We start from the raw sequence: 16,130 nt of genomic DNA, 5'->3' as shown, positions 1-16,130 counted from the left end.
TAAATTAAAGAGAAATTTAATAACTAACCAACTTCAGGATTTTAAAAGCATTTCAAATCCTGAAGGCAAATGCTTTCTAAACTATGGTTTTATATTCAATCTGACTATTAATCAGGTGTGAAGTAGAATAAATATATTTTCAGATATCTAAGGTCTCAAAAAATTTAGTTCATATGCATTCTTTTTCAAGAAGGCACTGGAGTATATACTGGACAGAAGGAGAGAATAAAATGAAAAGAAGGATGTGAGATACATGGAACAGGAGAGACAGCAAAGAAGAAGGATGAAAGGGGATCCCAGGATGGCATCTGTGTGGTAGACAGATCAGTCTATCTAGAGTCGAGCAGTTAGACTCAAGAAACCAATTGGGTAGGGGCGGAGGGGAGTTGTTGTCCCTGAAATGCCAACTGCCTTTATATATATATTTTTAAAACCCGAAGACAACTTATCTACATGAAGAACACCTGTATTCTTATGAGTACTTGGTTTATCTTGGCTATGTGCTGATAAAGTTCCTTTTCTTTCTTCTGCCGCCACTGCCTGAATCACTTGAGTATTCTTACTCCACCCCTCAAAAACCTACTCTCCTTTGACCTACTTTTGAGGGTAGAGGTAGAGGTTCACCATGCTCAGTTTAGAATTGAAGAATATAAAGTACTAGCCTCCCTAACCTTATTTATGCAAAATAAAGCCTTCGTGGCTCATGGTATCCCTGACACATTTTCCAGTTCCCTGGACCCCTGTATTTCCCAGTATTTCTTAATAACCTCGCCTATATGCTTCCCAGAAATAGTTTTATATATCCTTTTAGGGAACCTGAAGCCCTGCTGCAGTTCACAGATTCTGTGTACCATATCTTCTTCTAGGAGCCTTTAGTTGTGGTACTATTTATTACCTTTTCTTTATACAACTGCCTAGGTTTGTGCTAGACTTAGTTTTTCAAAGTAATCATAATAGGTTTATTTCCTATAGATGGTAAAACTATTAAAGTGCCTGTGGCCCCCATATGCTGGAGGTGGTGGGTTCAAACCCAGCCCCAGCCAAAAACTGGAAAAAAAAAAAACCCAAAACAAGTAGGGAACAGTAGAAATGTCATGTCAGGATAGTGATTTGCTCCTGATAGATGTGGAAAGATTTGGGAATAGTTTGGGTGGGCCACCAGGTGAGAATTGTGGGCACTAGCAGTGTTCTATTTCTTTCTTTCCTTTCAGAGATAGAATCTTACTCTGTTGCCCTAGGCTAGAGTGCTCTGGCATCATAGTTCACAGCAAGCTCAGCCTCCTGGGTTCAGTGATTCTCCTGCTTCAGCTTCCCAAGTAGCTGGGATTATAGGCACCCACCATGACACCCAGCTAATTTTCCTATTTTCAGTAGATATGGAGTCTCATTCTTGCTCAGGCTGGCCTTAAACTCTAGAGCTCAAGCAGTCCACCTGCCTCCCCAAGTGCTAGCCATGTTCTTTTTTTGACTTGGGTGTTCAGCACAAGAGATTTATAAAAATGTTATTCTTTAATCTAGACATATTGTACATACTTGTGTTATTGTACATTTTATGATAAAAATCTAAAAGTTCTTAATATTAATAAAAACAATTGATTATTGAAAACTAAATTCATTCTGTAACACAGGCTGTAGTAGAAATAAATGGTCTGTTTTCAGAATTGCCATGAGGTTGGTAATATGTAACTTGCCTTTCTTAGATAAGAGATAACTCTCTTAGCAGTACAGAAATGATCTCCATGAAGTCAGTTTTTACTTCATAGACTAAATGGTCCTTTTATAAGTGAAATCGTATTATGTCTTTCCCTCACTCTTGATTCTCAAATGGCTTTCTCAGGATAAAATTGTCTTTAACACAGTTTGTAATGTGCTATAATCATAATCTAGCCAAAGGTTGTGTCTTTGACTTCATCTTCCACAGTCACTGTTACTCCTCAAACATACTGAGCTTATTTTGGCTCTCGGGCAACTTTGCATTTGTTCTCTGCCTGAAACACTTTTCCTTTTTACATAGTTTGCTCCCTCTTTTACTCTTAATTCAAATGTAACAGAGAGTCCTTCCTGAAGTAGACTAGTGAAATATACTCTTCCACCTAGACTTTCATCGTGCGTATTCTCTATCTTTTTCTCCTCCTTCAAAGTTCTTCTGTCTTGACATTATCTTACATATGTACTTGGATAGGTGTTTGTTTATTTTTTGACTTCTTTGTTAAAGTGTGAACTCTGTGGAGGCAGGAACATGGTGTTTATCACAGCGCTTGACATGCTATAGATGATAAATAAATTTTTGTTGAAGGAATTTGAAGAATTGGCCAATTTAAATAACCCATTTCAAACAAAATATTGGCATTGGATATAAAAGAAATGGATTTTTAAAATGTTATTATGTCATTTTATTGTTTAGTGTGAAATATATGCATTTCTTTTGGAAATATAAAGATTTATAAATATAATTAAGAAAATATGGGCGGCACCTGTGGCTCAAGGAGTAGGGCTCTGGCCCCACATACCAGAGGTGGCAGGTTCAAACCTGGCTTTGGCCAAAAACTGCAAAAAAAAATTAAGAAAATATAATTTGGAAAAATATTTACAATTATGAAAATATTCCTCCCACATTTTTATTTTTAGCTATATCACATTATGGCATTAATGTTCTGTATATGTCACAAGTAAAGGCTAGATAGTATCTATAGAAGGAAATTTTTGCATTGTATGTTATTTTTACTTCTTTTTGTCTTTTACCTATGTGTACACCTATGATTCAATAAAGCATATGGATTTTTATGCTTAAAAAAGTCAGCTTTTCTTCTTTCATTGCCATCTCCTACTGTTCTCTCAATAAAAGGCTCAATAAAGATTCATTGAATAAATGTTCAATCTACTGTATATAATAATGTAGATTATAGGAATAAATAATTTTAGTTAATTAATAAAATATAGTTATCCTTTCTACATGTGTTATACTTTTTCTGGCATTCTTTTATGGGAGAGGAAGCACCAGTGGAAGTCACATGATATTACTGTAAGATAATCCTTAAAGAGATAAAAATTATAAATCTTGTCACATAAACAGTCATAGCACTCTTTTCAAATTTTTCTTCTATTCATTTTTTTTTCATTTGTATGTGTAAAAGGCAAAGTAGGGTATGGGAATGTTCACAGTGCTGAGTATATAGTAGTTGCTCATATATAAGGGGAATGAATGGATGCATGAGTGGATTAATTGAAACTTCCAGAACCTTTGGGACCAGTTCAAACTGAAAATTTTGGTTGACCTTTGGGCGAGGGTGGTTTTTTCCATTGCTAAAATAATTTGTATTCTTTGGCTTAATAAAGATTTGTAGCTTAATAGATATTTAAAGAGTTATTCTAATAGTGAGCGCAATTAATATTTTAAGAAAATATTATCTGAGAACAGCTCTTGCAGTTGAAATAGTATATTATCCAGTGCATAAAGCACTTCCCAAGGATATATACTAAGTTCCTGGAACAGGTGATAGAGGCCAGAAAGATATATACTTTGGCTATCCATGTTTAAGAATAAGCCAAATAATTATGTTCTTGTGCTTTTCTGATGTGCTAACTGTGCTATAATTTTTATGAATATTTAGATTTTTATGATTGAATTACATTTAGTTTATGAATTTATCAAAAAAAGATGATGTAAGAAAATAAAGATTTTTGGTTTTGATTTTTTTTTTTTTTGGAGAGAATCTCATTCTATCTTCCTGGGTAGAGTATGGTTTTGCAGCTTTCAGGAACCTCAAACTCTTGGGATCAAGCAATTCTCTTGCCTTAGCCTCCTGAGTAGCTGGGAGGCTACTTGCCCAGCTAGTTTTTTTTTTTTTTTAATTTTTAGGAGGGATGAGGTCTCACTCTTGCTCAGGTTGGTCTCAAACTCCTGAGCTCTGGTAGTTCTATCTACCTCAGCCTCCCAGAGGACCAGGATTATAGGTGTGAGCCACTGCACTCAACTGAAAATTAAGTTATAATGTATAATATACACAATGTATTTAAAAATTGTTGAAATATTTTACTTTTATATTTTTAAATTCTATGTTAATTTCTTAGGAATATTTTAACTGGTTATACATTTTTTTCCTAGGTCACTTTTGAAATGCACAAAGAAAATCTTGCCAATATATTTAGGGAACAACAGGGAAAAGTTGGTGAAGAAATAGCACTGTGTTCTTCAAGTCCAGTTCAAGCACTCTCTGCTATTAGTAGAGATGTTAATGTTTCAGTGGGATCTCAGCAGTCTGATAGGCAGGATTCTCCTGTTGATCCTCAGTTCACCAGGAATAGTGATGAAAACTCAAGTGTTGAGAAGACAAGTTCAGTAGAGTGTGCATCCAGCATTGAACTTCAAATTTGTACTACATCTAATGAAGAAGTGAAAACTGAGCAAGAAAGTCAAGAGTTACTCCATGAAGTCACATTGGAAGAAACACTGACAAATGAGACAGCGAATGCAGGTGATTCACAAATATCTTCAGATACAATAGAAGCAGTGACCATTTCTTCTAATTCTTTTAAAACAACTGGCAAAGATACAGTTTCCATCAGTGAAGTAACTGCATCTGTAAGTACCCCTTCAGAAGAGGATGCTTTAGAGATGCCAGAGTTATTGGAGAAATCTATAGTGGAGGAAGAAGAAGATGATGATTATGTGGAACTGAAAGTAGAAAGTAGTCCTGCTGAAGAAGCCAGTCTACCTACACAACTCCAAGATAATTTTTTGTCTCCAGCTGCATCTGAAGCCAGTAAAAGACCGGACCTAACTGGTAATGATAGAAAACTAATATTTCAAGGGGAAGAATCTGTTACTAAAAAGCAAACTGATACTGAAACTCAAGATTCTAAAGATTCTGAGATCTTGACTATGACAGCATCAGTATCTTCAAATTCCTTACCAGAAACTACTGTTTCCCAAACAGCTATACAGTCAGACATTGGTCAGATGTTGGAGGAAGGAAAGAAAACAACAAACATAGCTAGTGAAACTAAATTAATTAATGATTGTCATACTAATGTCTTTGAGGCTTCTGCTACTTCTGAGCAAAAGATGGCTAAGTTGGATGTTTCCAGTGTTGCTACAGACACTGAGAGATTGGAATTGAAGGCCAGTACAAACATGGAAACATCTCAGCCCCAGAGGCCTGTGCTTGAGGTATTTACACATATGTTTTCTTGAGGTGTATTTGTGCTGAATTAAAATAGAGCATTAGTTGCAAATAGTTGCATTCTATTTTATTTTGGATAGGGTTCATATCCTATTTGTAAGTATTAATATATAAGTGCAATGAATATAAAGATTTTTTTGTTTTTAATTTTTTAATTAAAAAAAATTTCCCATTAATATGAAGGTACATACAATTTTGTTACTTTGTTTGCATTTGTAAGGTAAAGTGTAGGTTATAGCTGTGTCCTTCACACAGGAAGTGTACCATACATCTGCACATTGTTCTGGCTGGAAAGGAACCTGTGAATACCCCTCTCCCTACTTCTTGAGTTTAACTGAGTTTTATTCTCTCATGTGAGCACATTGCTTTTAATCTATAAGTTTCAAATTAGTATTGAGTACATGTGATGCTTGTTTTTCCATTTTTGTGATACTTAGGGGAATATTCTCCAAATCCATCCTAGCTGTAAGAAAGGCAACATGATGTCCCTCATTTTTATGGCTGAATAGTATTCCATGGTATACACATACTGTAGTTTATTCATTCATTCATATGTCGAAGGGTACTTGGATTGTTTCTGAGTGTAAAGATTTTATTTCAGATTATTAGCACAGTGCTTAGCAGTTAGTGTGAGTTCATTAAATGGCAGCTTTTATTATTATTTCAACCATAGCATTACCAAAAGTTACCACTTTCAAGTTTTAGGATTGGTGTTATTTTAGTTTATGAAGCAAATATTGGAAGCACTTTCATTTTACCTTTTACTTGACTAACCTGGTCACAGTACATTAGTTTTTGAAAAAAATCCAGGCCTGTCTACCTGCCAGTATATAATTTTAGTTATAAAACTGTGTCATTTAAAATTGTACCATGAAGTCTGCAAGAGAGAGGAGCCTTTATAAAATCATGAGAAAAGTTGGTAGCATGTTGTTATTTTCCACTTTATTCAGTTCTTATTCTCTGCCTTTCCTTCCTTATTTTTTTTCTTTTTTCTTTATTTTCTTTCTTTATTTATTTAGAGACCAGAGTCTCATGCTGTCGCCTTGGGTAGAATGCTGTGTTGTCATAGCTCACAGCAACCTCAAATTCTTGGGCTTAAGAGATTCTCTTGCCTTAGCTTCCCAAGTAGCTGGGACTATAGGCACCCACCACGATGCTCAGCTATTTTTTTTTCCTTTGGTGTAGTTGTCATTGTTCTTTAGCTGGCCTGGGCCAGGTTCAACCCCCCCAGCTTGGTGTATGTGGTTGGTGCCCTACCCACTGAGCTCCGGGAACTGCCATTATCTTTGTTTTTGTTTGTTCTTCATTGTAGGTACTTTATAATCCAGTGAGGGCTTTGTAATGCGAGTGTTCTGATTCAGACAGATGAGAGAGAAACTCAGGCATGGAGGGCAGGTGCACCATGCTTTATTCAGCTAAGAGGTGTCTGGTGAGCAGGCCTGGGAGGTCCACCCTTATCCAGCTCCTGGTGGCCAGGGACCTGAGTTACACAGAAACTCTACATTCTGTGATCTACAGTCCACATATACAGAAGGTCTTATACACCTTTATACCCAGGGGACAATAATGGCAACATGTCAAGCAGCACATGGTTATGGCTCAGTAGGAACCCATGGCACTTTCCCATGGATGAAAAAGCTTAGACAACTTTATCTTATCTAATACCCAAGGCCATGGGTGAGAAAGCCCAAACCACTTTTGTCTGTCCCTATAGGCCTGGATTATAAACACTGCCTTTCTTTTATGCTAAGACTCAAAAATTAGCTAATTAATGTTGAATTGTGGTAGTTTAGTATTTTTAGTAACTTTGATTTAAATGTACTAAAATATTAATATTAATACTTATGGTAGTTTTTCTCTAATTTGGTTATTTAGTGTCTTAAATTGTGATTATTTGTTAGATGAATAACATAGAAGCTACTAAATTATTTACTTTTCTAATGCCTTCTTTGAAGTTATACTGATTTTATTACTTTTTAAATTTTTGGTCTTAGATGTCAAGGCAACAGGAGCAGCCAGGGCAAGAAATAGCACCTGATGCAGTTAATGGACAACGGAGGGATTCCAGATCTGCTGTGTTTCGTATTCCTGAGTTCAAGTGGTCTCAAATGCATCAGCGTTTGCTCACTGATTTATTATTTTCAATAGAAACAGATATACAGATGTGGAGAAGGTTTGTCCATATGTTTATTATAGAAGATAATAAACCTAGTCTTTGTATTCAAAGAAGTTTATGTAACTATTTTGTAATTTCAGACATTTGATTAAAAAGTAGCATATAGATTATTCTGAGGTATAGTTTTACTGTATTAGCTATCATTGTCCATTTTAAGACTAGAATTCCCATCTAGATTACAAAATTTTGAAAATCAGAGATTTGACTTATAATAAATTTGTTGAAGATTTCTTGTAGACTATTTTATGCCATGGAATTCACCAGAAGGTAGATCTGCCATGTGGGTTTATTATTAGGTGTGCTAAAAAATAATTAGGATAAGTATAACATTGTTCTGTCCCTGCTGTATTTTTAACATTGAAATTTGTATATGTCAGGTTGTCCTTCATTGTGTAATTTATAAATTTAAAAGTGCCTAATTCATTTATTTTTATTTGTATATGACTCTTGTTCTGCTTAGAAGCATTTTATGGGATATTTAAGAAAATATTAGTAGAAAATTTATTTTCAATGGCATATTTACCATCATTTACCTCCTAGTTTTTTGCCTCATGACTTCTGAATTTTGTTCTCAGTAAAGGATAATTTTCTTTAACTTTTTATATCAAATATAAAATGCGTAGCATTTGTGCTTCGGCACTGAAGGAGGGCATGGATAGTAACTGCTGACGTGGAATGGTCTGTTTCTTCTCAGGAAGTATACACACCTAATATGCCTCCTGCATCATTATCTTTCTTCAGTTTTCAAGATGAACCAAAAGCACATTGTTTTCCTCCCATCTCTCAAGTGGGAAAACTGTGATTTCCTTTCTTTAGCTTTATCAGTAAACATCATTTATCTTTGGACAGCCATTCAACAAAGACAGTTATGGACTTCGTGAATAGCAGTGATAATGTCATCTTTGTACACAACACAATTCATCTCATCTCTCAAGTGATGGACAATATGGTCATGGCTTGTGGGGGTATACTGCCATTGCTTTCAGCTGCTACATCGGCTACAGTAAGGACTTAATTACTATATAAAATTGGTGTGAAAACCTGAGTGTTATACATCCTTTTGACTAAAACTTGAATGTGATGGTTACTATGCATCATAGGTGCTGTAAATCAAAATCAACAGGATCTTTTATAATTACTTGAAAAGACCTTAGACTCTGTTCCAGGAATGAAAGGACTTTAAAAAAATGTTGATTCCTTAGGGATGAGTCATTTAATAAAGAATATGGTAGATAAGTTGTTGTTGTTGTTAAAATAAGGAAATTACTCTGTTGTTCTAGATTTCTGAAAGCTGGACTTCTTACAAAATTTAGAAATTTGGGGAATATCTGGTAGAATTTAATTTTTCTCAGAATATAGATGTAAGGGTCAAACTTTATTTCTTACAGCATGAGCTGGAGAATATTGAACCTACTCAAGGCCTTTCAATTGAAGCCTCTGTGACATTTTTGCAAAGGCTAATTAGCCTTGTGGATGTGCTTATATTTGCAAGTTCTCTTGGCTTTACTGAAATCGAAGCTGAAAAAAATATGTCATCTGGAGGAATTTTGCGGCAGTGTCTCAGATTGGGTGAGCTATTAAAACCCAATAGTTAAAAATTTATTTTAAAGTTTTTAGTAATTCAGAGATTAAATTATAAATTATCTTTCTTCTCTTGGTGAGAAAATAGGTGCTAGCTGATTTGTCATATGGTTACTTTTAAATGTATTAGGCACAGTAGCTAGCCAAGTTAGCCAAGTTGAATGGGGAAGAAGGACTTTTTTATGGCTTTATTGTTCTGTTTCTTTTTCTTTTTTAAAATTTGATATGAATGTCAGGGTACAAACAATTAGGTTACAATGTTTGCATTTTTTAGGTACAGTCTGTATTGTAGTTTTGTCCCGCAGGGGCATATTTTGGTTTTTTTTTGGGGGGGAGGAGGGGTATAGAGTCTCCCTTGGTCACCCTTGGGAGCTCTTGGGTTCAAGTGATCCTCTCTCCTCAGCCTCCCAAGTAGTTGGGATTATAGGCATCCACCACAGTGCCTGGCTGTTTTTTCGAGATGGGGTCTTGCTCTGGCTCAGTCCAGTTTTGAACCTGTGAGTTTAGGTAATCCACTCACCTTGGCCTCCCAAGTGCTGGGATGATAGGCATGAGGCACCATGCCTGGCCTAGAAGGACATATTTTGAAAAAGGTGATTCTGGTCATGCTATTCCCCATCTTCTCAACCTCTTTTTACTCTAAGGTAATACTTTTGAAATTTCAGTACTTCTCAATCACTTGAGGATCTTGTTAAATGCAGATTAGATCACATAGGTCTGGGATGAGGCCTAAATTTGTCTGCCAATGTCCAGGTGATGTTGATGCTGCTCCTCTTACACACTTGAATAATACAGTTCTAAGTTAGCATCATTCAAGTACTGTCTTTATTCACATAAGCTTTGGTAATTTGCAAAGCAGTAATAAAATCATTAAATCTCTGTTCTTTTTCTGGAAGAACAGAATCTCCTGTAAAACTATGTGAAATTATTTATTTTAATGTTGACTAGATTTCTTTAGGGAAGCAAATTTTTTTTTTCTTCAAACATATAGGGAACATATGTATTTCTAAATTACTTATAGGGAATTTGTTAAGTAATTTGCTTATTAAATAAAGAGAAGATGGTGAGAAGAGGCAACGCAAGAAATGGAAGCAAACTGTTAGAAACCGTGGCCATATGAAAAATGAAGCACCTTAGGGCCGGGTGCAGCAGCTCACGCCTGTAATCCTAGCACTTGGGAACTTGAGGCAGGTGGATTGCCTGGGCTCACAGGTTCAAGACCAGCCTTAGCCAGAATGAGACCTCATCTCTAAGAATAGCTGGCATTGTGGCGTGTGCATGTAGTCCCAGCACCTTGGGAGGCTGAGGCAAGAGAATTGCTTAAGCCCAAGAGTTTGAGGTTGCTATGAGCTATAATGTCACGGCACTCTACCGAGTGCACAGTGAGACTCTGTCTCAAAATAAAAAAAAAAAGCACCTGTGAAAATATAACATCAAAAAGTAGAACACCTATTCTAATGGCAAAATATGGTAATTCCTTTTAATCAGACTCTAAAGCAGTTCTCAACCTGTGTGGGTTGCGACCCATAGGAACTGTATTAAAGGGCCGCGGCATTAGGAAGGTTGAGACTCACTGCTCTGAAATATGGACCAGTAGGCTATAATGACTCCCTAGATCTTAACCAGGCCCTAACAAGGAAGCTAAACATATCAGACAACAAACACTAGGTGATAAAATCTATGGACATTTTAGGAGTTTGCTGAAGGTAATCTGTTTTGAATGGTATCTTATGTAAATCATACTGTATAGGTGGTTTTTATCAGTTCTGTAATCTTAAGTGTAATTATTTTTTCTTTCTTAATCTTTTTCTTAAATTATAGTGTGTGCAGTAGCAGTAAGGAATTGCTTAGAGTGTCAACAGCATTCACAACTGAAAAATAGGGGAGATAAAGGATCAAAAACAATGCAAAGCCTTATTCCCTTGGGGAAATCTGCAGCAAAGGTAAGTGTGCAGTATAATATTTTTAAGAAGCATCCTCTTTACAATTTATATCTTAAATTAATGTGCTCATTTTGACATAAAGTTAAATAAATCTGACAGATCATAAAATAGTTATTTTAGACTGTGGACATAACATTCAAATATTTGTGTTTAAATATCTAGTGAAGATTTGTTTATACTTAATCTTGTCTACTTTTTCAAATGTTTACTTTTCTTGTTTCTGTAATAGCTTTTCCTTCAAATATGTCAGTTTCTTTTGCATAACTCTCTTTTCCACCCACTTCCCCCCTCTAAAGTAGACATACATACAGGAACAAAGTATGAAAAGGAAGGAATATTACAGCTTTGCTTTTCTGTATTTATTAAAAAAAATCTGTGTAGTGTGTGTGTGTGTATACTTGTATATACATATGTTTTTTTATCTCAACTAGAGTCCAGTGGACATTGTGACTGGTGGTATATCTCCAGTAAGAGATCTTGACCGGCTTCTACAAGACATGGATATTAATCGGCTTAGGGCTGTTGTTTTCAGAGACATAGTAAGTCATTGTATTTCTTTCACACACTTTCTTAGTACATATTTATTTTATTTTGGGCCCAAGTATTGAGAGTAAAAACTCTTTGTGATATAAAATAGTCCAGTAGTGATAGGGAGGTTCCGAAACCAGTTCTTTTGACAACGATTTTAGCATCTTCAAATATTATAAAGGATTGCCTATGTAATGGAAGCTAATAGATCAGAGTAATGATATTAAGAAGAATAATGCATTATTACATAGTGAGCACTATGCTTTCTATGTTCTCATTACTCCAACATTCAGCTGTGTTATTTTGTATGATAATTACCATTTTGTAGATGACGAATCAGAGGTACATAAAGCTTGAGTAATTTGTCCAAGCTAATGTTGCTAGTAAAGATAGTTGGGACTCAAATCCAGCAGTCTTAACTCTAAAATCCATGTTCAGATGTAATGAAATGTTCAGCTTCTGCATGTTGGATATTTTTCCCTCAAAAGTATAATAATGTGATAAAAAGATATACAATGAAATGTTGCTTTCAATGTGGTCTTTTTAACTTTTTAAAGATGAGAAACAATTTTGTTTTAGCTGATTTTGATGTAGAACATGACAGGTTTTCATGTAGAGTTTTGAAGTCATGTAGAAAGTTTAAGGATGCAAACAAGAATCGTTTATAATTTCATTTAGTAGGTTTTGGAGTATTATCATTAGTAAGTACTTGTTGAACATTTACTGTGTATTTAGTATTGTTTGTTCTAATATATATTACATATTTTTTTAATAACCTTATAACCTCAATTTTTCTTTGTCCTTTGTCTTTCTCTACTAGTTTCTCTTGTTCTTTTTTTTTTTTTTTCTGAGCCAGACTCTTACTTTGTCACCGTTGCTAGAGTGCCGTGGCATTATAGTTTATAGCAACCTCTAACTTGTGAGCTTAAGTGGTTCTCTTGCTCAGCTGCCTAAGTAGCTGGGACTACAGGCGCTTAGGTTATAAATATGTTTCAGAATTGTATTAGTGGATGTGTTTAAGTAAAACCAGATATTGTCCTGTTTCATAAAACTGATTGTGTCTAAAACTTTTGACACTACTTACTAGTTTTTATTCTCATTTGTACCATTAATTTCCATTTGCAAGACCAGTGCTCTAACTACAGGGCTGTGGAGCCTTTTTCATTAGTTCTCACATACTAGCTAGCATAGCTCATTTTATCGTTGCTCATCATAGATAATTGCATTTTTCACAAATTGATAGTTTATGGCAACTCTGCATCAAGGAAATCTGTCAGAGCCATTTATCCAATAGTATATGCTCACTTCATGTCTCTATGTTGATTCCTTAGGGATGAGTCATTTAATAAAGTTTATGGCAACTCTGTAATTCAACATTTTAGTAATTCTTACATTATTTCAAACTTTTCCATTGTCATTATATCTGTTACAATGATTTGTGGTCAGTAATTTTGATGTTACTATTGTAATTGTTTGGGGACCCCATGAACCACACCCATATAAAGACAACAAACTTGCATGAGTTCTGACTGCTCTACCACCTGGCAGTTTCCCCATCTCTCATCCTTGCCTTGGGCCTCTCTGTTCCCTTAGTTAGCAGTATTGACATTAGGCCAACTAATAATCCTACAGTGGCCTAGAATATTCAAGTGAAAGGAAGAGTCACACGTCTCTCACTTTAAATCAAAAGCTAGAAATGATTAAGGTGAGTGAGGAAGACATCTTGAAAGCCTAGATAGGTCAAAAGCTAGGCCTGTTGTGCCAAACACTTAGCTGAGTTGTGGATGCATAGAAAAGTTCCTGTAGGAAATTAAAAGTGCTATTCCAGTTGACACGTGAATGACAAGAAAGTGAAACAGTCTTAATGCTCATAATGTAGAAAGTTTTAGTGGTCTGAAGAAGATCCAGTCAGCCATAATGTTCACTTAAACCAAATCCTAATCCAGAATAAAACCCTAATTCTTTTCAATTCTATGAAGGTCAGGAAGCTGCAGAAGAAAAGTTTGAAACTAGCTAGGTTGGTTCAGCCAACAACACGAAGGCAAGACCTTCTACCAGGAAAAATATTATGATTCACCAAATGCTCAGATAATTGTTAGTATTTGTAGCAATAAAGTCTCTTTAAAGCTAAAGTATGTTAATTTTTTAAATACATAATGCTATTGTACAATTAACAGACTACAATATTGGGTAAATATAACTTTTGTTTGCATTGGGAAACAACAAAGTTCTTTGTTTTCTTATTTTAAAATTTATTTTCTAGTTGAGGTGTTGTTAGTTTTCAGGATTTGATTTATAAATTTGAGTTTTTTCTTTAAATAAGTTCAAACCTATTTTGAAAAGTTATCAGAATGGTAATATGTGTAGGGTCCCTTTGAAGATGGAGAATTTGACTAGATTAAGAGATTATTGACATAGAGATATGTAGGTGACTTATAGAGCTAGTATAGAAACTGAACACCTTCAAGGGGTCAGTCTGGTCTGTCTTTTTCTTTCTGGCAAGCACTGTATTTTCAATCCCGGACATTATTAAAAATACTTTAAATAATCCCTTTGGAAATCCATTTTTGTATCTGATAGATGCAATTTTTTCTCCTGGATGTTTGTCTTTTAGCATAATTGTCATTGTGTTAGTGGAGTTTACATATTTTAATTTTATATGTAAATATAAATGTGATAGTTTACATATTTTAATTTTATGACTAGAAGTAATAATAGTTCTCATATGGTTATAATTACTATTTATGTTACTTTTATAACATATACTAAGATCTCTCTTTATATTGTATTGCATGTAAAAAATGAGCTAGATTATTTCTTTATGTGTTTTTTTAAGCATTAAACTTCACATGTAAAAGTAGTTTTTCCAACAGTCTTTGCCTGATTTTTGCTAAAGTGACTTTATTAATAAATTTATTAATTTATATAAATAATAATATATATTTTATGTGTATATTGAAAGATTTGTGAATATCTTTTATGCTTAAATATTGTGATATAAAAGAAAGTAATATGATATTATTGAAAGATGATCAACTACTTTTATTTTTCCTCAGGAGGATAGCAAGCAAGCTCAATTTTTAGCCTTGGCAGTTGTATACTTTATCTCTGTTCTTATGGTCTCCAAGTACAGAGATATTTTGGAACCCCAAAATGAGCGGCGTAGCCAGTCATTGAAAGAAACTGGCAGTGAAAATGGGAATATATCACTCCCTGGTAAGTTTCCTTGTAAAATGTAACCTACTTATGATAGTTAAAATACTGATTCTGGAATTTAAATCCATTTATGTTTATATAAAGCAAGAGCATATATTTCTTTTTATTAATAAGTGAATATACGGTTTTAAATATCATGTGATTAATTGTATTTGGAGATAAATGAAACTTTTAATTGAAAAATAATCCAAAAGTCAATATTCTTTACAAATAAGGAGTTGAAAATTTTTATTGACTTCAGTATTTGTTGTGAAGGATAATTAACTCATATTCTCTTATGAGAAGTAGACAAATAACTGTAATAGCTGGAGTTCTAAAAATTGCTATGAGGCTCTGCATCTGTGTCACAGTGGTTAGGGCTCCGGCCCCATACACCGGGGCTGGTGGGTTTGACCCTAGCTGGGCCTGCTAAACAACGATGACAACTGCAATAACAACAAAAAGAAAAAAAAAAAAAAAAAACGGTGGGATGTTGTCTCAGGCTCCTATAGTCCCAGCTACTTGGGAGGTGGAGGCAAGAGAATCATGCCCAAGCGTTTGAGGTTGCCGTGAGCAGTGATGCCATGGCATTCTACCAAGGGTGATAATAGTGAGACTCTGTCTCAACAAAAAGAAAAAAATTGCTATGAGTTACAGAAGTATAGTTAGATGAATAACTACTGCAGTTGTAGAAGTAGCTACCTCTCAAAAAAGGCCATTTGTTATTTAATCAATCTTCTTTCATTCAGTACCTAGTATTTGGGAATATTCATGAAAAAAATATAGAAAAAAGTTTGCTCTCATGAATTTTATATTTTAGTAGGAGAAGATAGAAAATAATCATAAAAATGCTGAAGAAAAAGAAAAAAACTGAATGGGGGCAAGGAAAGCCAGTGTTTTAGCTATGAATTGCTGTGTAACACATTACTCTGAAGTTTAGTAGCTTAAGTCCATCACTATTTTAATCTCATTATCATGATTCTGTGAGTTAGATTGGACAGTCGGGATGGTTCATTCCTGTTTCAGATGATGTTTCCTGGGGCTGTGAAGTCTAAGAAGGCTTCTCCACCCATTTATCTAGTACCTAAGGACTTTGACACTAGCTCTCAACTGTTTTCTTTCATTAGTTTGGAGTGCCTCTCTGTCTCCATATGGTCTCTCCACATGTTTTTCTACATGTAGGCAGATCAGAAATCAGCCAGCTTCTCAGAGACGTTCAGGAATTCTGGGAATGTAAAAGCTGCCAGACCTCCTTCAAACTTGTGCCCAGTGCTGGTCCACTGTTACTTCTGTGTTAAATGTTATGTTAAAGAGAAAAAAAAGTTGTGGGTTATGATTACAAGGTGCCATGGGATAAACTAAAGATTAAACAGATCTTTAGGGAACCATAAAAAGATAAGAAACTCAGTTTTTAATATATTGAGTGTGAGCTGTCTTTTAGACCAAAAAGAGAAGGTATTGGCTAACAGTTATATATATATAACTATATATATATATGTATCATCTGATTTTTTTTTTTTTTTT

At 34.7% G+C, this 16,130-nt stretch overlaps 1 protein-coding gene across 4 annotated transcripts in view; it reads left to right on the top strand.

Moving 5' to 3' along the window:
* LRBA (LPS responsive beige-like anchor protein) overlaps positions 1-16,130 on the top strand; it is a 736,826-nt gene that overhangs the window by 165,572 nt on the left and 555,124 nt on the right. For all 4 annotated transcript variants that reach the window (XM_023513466.1, XM_023513464.1, XM_023513465.1 and 1 more), the window contains 7 exons: positions 4,106-5,170; positions 7,178-7,356; positions 8,209-8,362; positions 8,748-8,928; positions 10,762-10,883; positions 11,315-11,422; positions 14,468-14,627. In XM_023513466.1, coding sequence (XP_023369234.1) covers positions 4,106-5,170; positions 7,178-7,356; positions 8,209-8,362; positions 8,748-8,928; positions 10,762-10,883; positions 11,315-11,422; positions 14,468-14,627 — 1,969 coding nt within the window. The remainder of the gene's footprint in view (positions 1-4,105; positions 5,171-7,177; positions 7,357-8,208; positions 8,363-8,747; positions 8,929-10,761; positions 10,884-11,314; positions 11,423-14,467; positions 14,628-16,130) is intronic.

The sequence above is a fragment of the Otolemur garnettii genome, unplaced genomic scaffold (assembly GCF_000181295.1).
Source record: "Otolemur garnettii isolate 467f Iridium unplaced genomic scaffold, OtoGar3 scaffold00041, whole genome shotgun sequence".
Taxonomy (NCBI): domain Eukaryota; kingdom Metazoa; phylum Chordata; class Mammalia; order Primates; family Galagidae; genus Otolemur; species Otolemur garnettii.
Note: the sequence above shows the minus strand (reverse complement) of the source record. Positions and strands in the feature narration are given on the sequence as shown.